The sequence below is a fragment of the Mandrillus leucophaeus genome, unplaced genomic scaffold (assembly GCF_000951045.1).
Source record: "Mandrillus leucophaeus isolate KB7577 unplaced genomic scaffold, Mleu.le_1.0 Scaffold262, whole genome shotgun sequence".
Lineage (NCBI taxonomy): Eukaryota > Metazoa > Chordata > Mammalia > Primates > Cercopithecidae > Mandrillus > Mandrillus leucophaeus.
In genome coordinates this window covers 2285811-2294053 of record NW_012102721.1, presented here as the reverse complement: position 1 = coordinate 2294053, position 8243 = coordinate 2285811, and the positions used below count along the sequence as shown (strand labels likewise).

The window sequence follows — 8243 nt, the reverse complement described above, 5'->3', positions numbered from 1 at the left end:
GATCCCTTGAGCCCAGGAGTACAAGGTTACAATGAGCTATGATCGTGCCACTGCAATCCAGCCTGGGCAAGAAAGCAAGACCAGGTCTCAAAAAACTTTTTAAAAGGCCGGGCACGCTGTCTCACGCCTCTAATCCCAGCACTTCGGGAGGCTGAGGTGGGCAGGTCACCTGAGGTCAGGAGTTCGAACCCAGCCTAGACAACATGGTGAACCCCGTCTGTACTAAAAATACAATTAGCTGGGCAAGGTGGCAGGCACCTGTAATCCCAGCTACTCGGGAGGCTGGGGCAGGAGAATCGCTTAAACCCGGGAGGCAGAGGTTGCGGTGAGCCGAGATCATGCCACTGCTCTGTAGCTTGGGTGACATAGCAAAACTGCATCTCAAAAAAAAAAAAAAAAAAGCAAAGGAACTTTGCCTATCTGTACATGCATGCACCTTATAGTACCTTGCTTGTGACAGCGTAATGCTCAGCATGGAAAGTATTCCACCACTTTAATGAGTAACTGTTTATTGAGCACCTAGAAATGCTGGACTAGCCTGTGTGTAGTCAACAGTCATCCATTAGTTAAGTCCTCCAGAAATTGCTGAGTGTTAACAGATCACCAGTTTCAGCAGAGGAGAATGCAGCGTAAGCAGAGAGCAAGTGTATGTGATCAGCAGTTGCCATCCTGTTCACAAAACCAACTATCCTGCTCTGCGATCTATTAAGACAAAGCCGGAGCTTTAGTTGCTATTGTGCCTGCCGCGTCTCCATGGATAGGCCATTTATCTGACCCAAGTAGCTCTTCAGCAACCGTGATCGGAAAAGCATTTGCGTCAGGCTGGCTCACAGCTTGAGATCTTTCAGTCTAATCTACAGGCTTTTCAGGACCTGAGCTTCATGCGGGGTGTCTGCAAAATAGTGCAATCTGTAGTCAACAACCCTGAACTCTAACAAGCCGGCTTCTCGGGCAGGAGCCCTGCTGGGCCCCAGCTCTGGGCCTGGGAGGCCTGTGTGCAGGAAACATGCGGCAGCAGCGCGGGAGGCTCTGACAAATTGGAGTCATACTGAGGCATGCGGAGAGGAGGATGAAAGGAACACTGAGATGGCGCTCTGAATAGCTCTCAGCTGCCTCTCCTGGGCCCTATAAGGAACTAAGGCTTATTGCAGAATGGAGAAAGTTTTGAGAAAAGAAGGCACAGTTGCACTGTTTTCACACCTTGGAACAAGGAATTCAGAATTAGGAGGCTCTCATCAGCCCACACAGCAAGAACCTGGCGACAGAGGCCTGGCAGGGCTGCAGGGCCGGGGGAAGTTCTTAAAAGGAACCTCTGTGCCAACGTCACCTTGACTGCTTCTACAAGCTGTGGCTTCGCCGTTCTGGCAGCTCTCAAGTGGCCAGTTGACCACAACAAGGTCTATGTCTTTTCTGGACCAAGGAAATGGAAGGGAACGGCTGTGTCCCCACGCCCAGCCTTTCCCCTGTGGCCCATTTTGCTCATTCCTCCTCTAAGTGCCTCCCAGGAAACACGGCCCATGGTACATCCTGTATCCAGGCTCTCCAAATGGGCACGTGGAGGCTGTGCCTGGGCCCATGACTGCAAAGTCCTTCTTTGGTCATAATCAAAGATAGACCTCTTCTTTAGGACTTTGTCCTAAAGTCCCCCCACAATGAGTAGAAAGATCCAGTTATTTAATAACCCTCACCAGTTTCTAGCCCAGCCAAAGATAATTCAACTTCCTCGAGTCCTGATTTGTTTCTTAAGGGCCTCGGCACTCTCTGATGAGGTGCCCGGCTCCCCTAGAAGACGACAAACCCTTCAGGAAATAAGAAACACGAGGATATGTTACCAGTCCCCAGGGCTCAGCACCTCGAGGGTCACTGTTCTTTTTCCACCGATTGATTATTTAGCTGAGTACATGTTTCAGTAGCAGAAACCTCTTAAGTTTCTCTCCCTGTGTATGTTCAAAAGAACACTACGAGCATCAAGAAGCATCACTCCGAGCTCCAAAACGTCATTCTCCACTCGGGTATCCAAATGCACCTCATGTTCCCCTTCCTCCTCATTCATACTAGATGTATCTCAAAGAGAATTACATGGCATGACCCTATTCTGAATCTCCTCTCAGCTTATACCCTCCCCACAGCACCAGACCTGAACACTTTGGCTTGTCTGATAGAAACACACTTCATAGACAAAGATAACCACAGAAGGGCTGTGGAAATCATGGTTGGCTTAAATGTGCTCTTGGCTGTCCGTGTTTGGAGCTGGGGTGGGAAAGAGCCCTCAGCCAGCCACCTCAGAGCCCGACAATTACTCCCTTCCACCGCTACCTCTCACTCAGAGACTGGTCCTTCTAAAGGAAACCTGTTTGCATCACCTTCCCTTCCAGCTCCAAATTAAATGCATCAAAAGATATATGCAAATTAAATGCATCAAAAGATTTCCATCAGGGCCAAAGAGAGTGGTCCTGATGGAAAAAAACATTACCTCTCCATTTTCCTGACACCCAGCCTGAGGAAAGTCGCTGGAACTTGTACCAGGAGCTAACGATTTGTTACTCAGGCACAGCTTCCTTTACACCCCAGGCCCCTCATATGTCTTGTTGTCTGGCTAACTGTGTTGACACTAATATTAATAGTATCATCTTAGGTTTCCCAGTACATGACTGAGCATCAATCAGCCCTCCCTTTCTCCCTCCAGGCCTGAAAAACACACATCACTTGCAAGACGTAGGTTATTGAGCTGAATCCCAATTGCAGGGAGGAATATTATTTCCCAGAACTCCCTGGAAACTCAGGTAAATACTTGTGCCAAGAAAGAATGATCAGGGGCCGCACAGGTACCTGCTGAGCACCATCCCCTCAGGTAAAGCAGCTCCTAACAGAACAAACCCAACCCATCTGGCCCAGTGTGCTATTCGAAACCCAGTCTGCAAGTTTATTTACCTTTTCCAAAAGCTAAAAGAAGATAGCATCTATACTTATTGGGAACAAAATCACAGAATCTCATTGAAATACTTCTTGTTTGAAGTTGCATTTGTACAGGTCAGAAAGGGGTGTTGGTTATATATATTCTACCTAATTTATGATTCGGGATGTAAAATGAACTCTAGGCCAGGCGCGGTGGCTCACGCCTGTAATCCCAGCACTTTGAGAGACGAACGCAGGCGGATCACGAGGTCAGGAGATCGAGACCATCCTGGCTAACATGGTGAAACCCCGTCTCTATAAAAAATACAAAAACCTAGCCCGGCATGGTGGTGGGTGTCTGTAGTCCCAGCTACTCGGCAGGCTGAGGCAGGAGAATGGCGTGAACCCGGAAGGCGGAGCTTGCAGTGAGCCAAGATTGTGCCACTGCACTCCAGCCTGGGCGACAGAGCAAGACTCCCCTCAAAAAAAAAAAAAAAAAAAGAACTCTAATTCGTTCATGTGTGATAACCAGTGCTGACTCTACATCAGCAAATTAACATACTATGTTCTCAGTGCTGCCAGTTGACTGTTTACTTTAAGTGAACCATCCTGTGAAAAGACGGCTCCCATCGAAACATTGCCAACCAACCAGCCAGCATGTATAGCTAGTGCCTCTTCCTGGAACTGCAGACTGGTGAATTCAACTACACTTCCAGTGTCTCCATGTGGACATCTAACAGAGACCTTAGAATCTACAAGCTCCAGATTAGATGTCTGATCTTTCCCCCTAAACTGCTCCACCCTTAACATTCCTTATCTAGGTTAATGGCACCTCCAGCCTCTTAGCCATTGTGGCCATATTCCTTAACCATCAAGGACTCCTCCTCTCTCCCCTAAAATTCTAACCCCGACAGGATTTTTTCAACCCTTGAGCTTATCAGCATAGAACTTGCATGCAGAGCAAGCCACATTTTCTCTGTCCTGATCCTCAAACCTAGTACATCCTTCCATGAGCCCAAAGACCCCGAGGGTCCAAGTACAGATGAGCACCACGTGGGAGCCGGGTAACCAGGAGAGCAGAAGGGACTTGAGTCCTGGGAGAACAGGGCTCGACGAGAACAAATGGCACATTATATATGCTGCTCACTCTTATGCCAACTCAGGCGGATATGTCCCAAAGCAAGTCACATCCTCCCAAAATGTGAACCCAGAGCTGTCACCCAGAACCAGCCCTGACCTTGGAGCCACTGCTACTGAGGGCAAGAAACAGTCCATGTCTCAGCCCCATCTCTCCACGCTGACCAACTGATGCGGAGGGGAGGAAAGGCAACGTGCCGCCATCATGAATGCACAACGTCATTTTAGAATCACCCACCACAAGGTAAGAATTTTTAAATGGCCAAAAAAGTCCAAAAAGGGGGGAAATGGTCTAAACCACCTGTCAAGGAGGGCCACAGCTACTGCTTCTTTGTTCAGGATCACTGGATTCACAGGATTTTGGAGGGGGAGAAGCGGTTTCTGCAATAAAAGAACAATTTTAGAGTCATTAAGGGGCAAAAACCAAGCTGTGTGCTCTAACAATTCTGATTTATAAAGAAACACATTTGCTTTTATGTAGTACCCCTGGCATAATCCTTAACCATAAACACTTGTTTTAAATTCCCTTGAGATCCCATCCCTTTAGAACGTTATTTCCTTAAAGAAATAAAAATATGGAAAACTAACTCAAAATCAATTTCTTTCTCGACACATTAGTTTCACCCAGAGACAAAATGATCTAAAGTTTCAATAGCTGATCAACGAAGATAAATGCCAGACAAATGGATAGAAGAGACAGAGATGTTTGATTTGGGTCATGATTTTTGTCAAGATAATTAATTGCTCAAAATACTAATGAGTAAATATTCACTCACAGGAACCTGCAAGAAGCTGTGGTCAGATTATCAAAGGAAACAGTCCGTGCTCTCTGGAATTTTTTTTAATCTGAAAGATGCAATCTAGAATACACATGGGAGGCAGCCATGGTAAAATCAAAAAAATGGGGCTGCTGAAAATAGAGCTCCAATTTCTGTGGAAAACGAAGGTGTTTAGGCCCTTCAGTGAGAATCGATTGGCTGAAAACCTTCCCATGGAATTTGGTGTTCCCAGCAGCCTGTGAGGGCAGCTGTCCCATTCATCCTGCAGAGCAGGGATGCGTTCGGCCTTCAAAACTCGACTGCTGCTGCTTCCCGGTGACATTGTCTTAGAGATGGCCTCATCCCATTATCACTCTGTATTGTCCCATGGCAAGAAAATGAGATACTACAGCAAGACTCCCCAAGAGAGGGTCTGGTTTTCCAGCATTCCCAACACCCTGTTACATTCAAGGGGAACAGATCTCTTACTTGACTCTACTTGAAATTGGGAGGCAGTTACCCCCGATGTATTAAAATACCTCCCCACATGTTTTAATGTAGAGGGCTTTAAACAAAAAAGAAAGCATGGGGAAAAAACAATTTTTTTAAAGGTTTCAGGGTTCTTCCTCACTTTATTTTAAGCATTAGACAAATAGTTGGATTTTTACTGTTAACCTACTCCTAGAATATTCCAAGTTCTAGAATTTCTTCTAAAATTTATCCAAAAAATAATAACCACCATTGTCAAGTTGTTCTCCCTGTGCAGCTGGTATCTAGCAAGCCAGCCCTTCTTCCAGCTTTCTCTTTTCCAGGTCTTTCTACCTCCCCCTCTTGCCTACTCACCTGTGGTCTTTGGTGCATCTGAATTGTAGCCAGAGTTTTCATTTCCACTTTCTGTCTTAGTTTCTTTGTTTGTCTTCTCTTTTTCAGATTTCCTACAATTAGATCATTTTATGTTCATGTTAAAAGGTTTTTTTGTTTTTTTGTTTTTTTTTTTTTTTTGAGACGGAGTCTTGCTCTGTCGCCCAGGCTAGAGTGCAGTGGCCAGATCTCAGCTCACTGCAAGCTCCGCCTCCCGGGTTCACGCCATTCTCCTGCTTCAGCCTCCCGAGTAGCTGGGACTACAGGCGCCTGCCACCTGCCCGGCTAGTTTTTTGTATTTTTTTAGTAGAGACGGGGTTTCACCATGTTAGCCAGGATGGTCTCGATCTCCTGACCTCGTGATCCGCCTGTCTTGGCCTCCCAAAGTGCTGGGATTACAGGCTTGAGCCACCTCGCCTGGCCCTTCATGTTAATCGTTGACATTAACATTGCCAAACGTTAATTGGCAATGGATACCTACGTAGTTCACATGGTTACTCTCAAGAGTATGCTTACATGTGGAACTTAACACAGGCAACCTATAGCTCTGTCACTGTGTGGCAGGTGTAGACGTCTGCCTATTCACACATTCCCATTATGGGGAGAGATGAAAGTTTATCATGGTCCATGGACTCCACTCCCCAGTTGCTCCTCAACTCTCAGAAACCATTCACCAAATAAAGCAAGAGTCAGGAAACTATGTGACCCACAGACCATATCTGACCCACCCCTTGTTTTTGTAAGTAAAGTTTCATTGGAACACGGTTACACCTATCAGCTCACATATTGTCTACGACTACCTAAACATGTAGCCATAGTCATGTTATAATAGCAGAGTTGAGTCCTTATGACAGAGACCATATGGCTGGCAAAACTAAAAATATTTACTATGTAGCCCTTTTGGAAAAAGATGTGCCAACTGCTGAAATAAAGCAAAAGTCGGTGCAGCCTCCTAGGGTTTGGAGGCTGGAAGGAAGTCTGGCGATGGATAGCCAAAGAATTTTAAATAGTCATACTTGACCTCTAAGGACGTATGCTAGGGAAACAATCAAGGATATGTACAAATATGTACTTGAAAGAATGTTGATTTGTGAGCTATTTATAAAAGCAAACCACAGACAACCAAGTGCCCAATCAGAGGGGACTTTTAAATAAATGATGACAGTTCTCTAAAATGGAATTCCATGGCACCTGTCAAAATTATTACATATGAGAGCTCTCACACACTGCTAGCAGGAGTGTAAGCCTGTACCCCTTCTTTGGAAACATGTGGCACCGTCTAAAGCTGAAGATATGCTACCTTCTGGCCCAGCTTTTAGGACTAGATACGGTCTCCCTTGGTATTTGTTAGGGATTGATTCCAGGACCCCTACAGATACCAAAATTTGCAAATGCTCAAGCCTCTGATATAAAATGGTGTAGGATTTGCATATGCATATAACCTACACACAACCTCCCACATACTTTGAGTCATCTCCCGATTCTTTATAATACCTAATACAATGTAAATGCTATGCAAATAGTTGTTATACTGTACTGCTTCTTTATTTTGTATTATTTTTTACTGTTACTATTTTTTTTCAAGTATTTTTGATCCACAGTTAGTTGAATCAGAGGATGTGGAACCTGCAGATATAGAGGATCAGCTGTATTCTGTTTGGTCAGAACCAAACAGAAATGAGTACTTATGTTCACCAAAAGACTCCTACCGTAATACTCAGAATAGTTGTTGTTTTTGTTGTTCTTGTTGTTTCTCGGTGACAAGGTCTCACTCTGTCACCCAAGTTGGAGTGCAGTGGCGTGATCTCGGCTCACTGTAACCTCTGCCTCCTGGGCTCCAAGGATCCTCTCAAGTCAGCCTCCTGAGTATCTGGGACTACAGGAAAGCACCAACACACCCGGCTAATTTTGTACTTTTTGTGGAGATGGGGTTTTTCTGTGTTGTCCAGGCTGGTCTCCAACTCCTGGGCTCAAGGGCTCCACCGCCTTGACCTCCCAAAGCACTGGGACTACAGGAGTGAGCCACCGTGCCTGGCCGGAGCATTAGTGTTTGCAATGGTCACAACCTGAAAACTATTCAAACACCCATTTAAAGCAAAAAGTAAAAATACATTGCATATGTGCCCAGAATGTAATATTACATAATAATGAACCACTGACACCCACGTGCCATGGTATGGATCAGCCTCACAGTGAGAGGCTCGAGAAGGCAGACATAAATGAGTATACACAAAATGACACCATTGATACATGCCCCTCATCTCTGGGGATGTGGGAAAAATGTCAGAAGAATGTCACCTTTGGGGAGGAGGGGTAGGCAGCAATTTGACAGGGGTCTAGGGGACTTTGGGGATGCTGAGGATGTTCCAGCTGTGAATTTCAGCCATCAAGCCCAGGCGTTTGTGCTTTTTGCGAAACCTGATCAAGCTACACACCTGCCACTTGTGCACTTTTCTGTACTATCTGTATCTATCTAAAACTATCTTATACTTCTTCTGTACTTATAAGTATCTATCTAAAACTATCAAACAAATAATACAAAAATGCTGTGTGCAAGTATTTGTTAATAGAAATAATCTTCAGAACGTGCCA

General features: G+C 45.4%; 1 protein-coding gene across 1 annotated transcript in view; it reads right to left on the bottom strand.

Moving 5' to 3' along the window:
* Positions 1 to 8243, bottom strand: part of IGSF5 (immunoglobulin superfamily, member 5) — a 45058-nt gene that overhangs the window by 6542 nt on the left and 30273 nt on the right. The window contains exons 6-7 of the mRNA XM_011984179.1: positions 5634 to 5725; positions 4334 to 4413 (exon numbers count right to left, since the gene is read on the bottom strand). Coding sequence (XP_011839569.1) covers positions 4337 to 4413; positions 5634 to 5725 — 169 coding nt within the window. The 3' untranslated portion in view covers positions 4334 to 4336. The remainder of the gene's footprint in view (positions 1 to 4333; positions 4414 to 5633; positions 5726 to 8243) is intronic.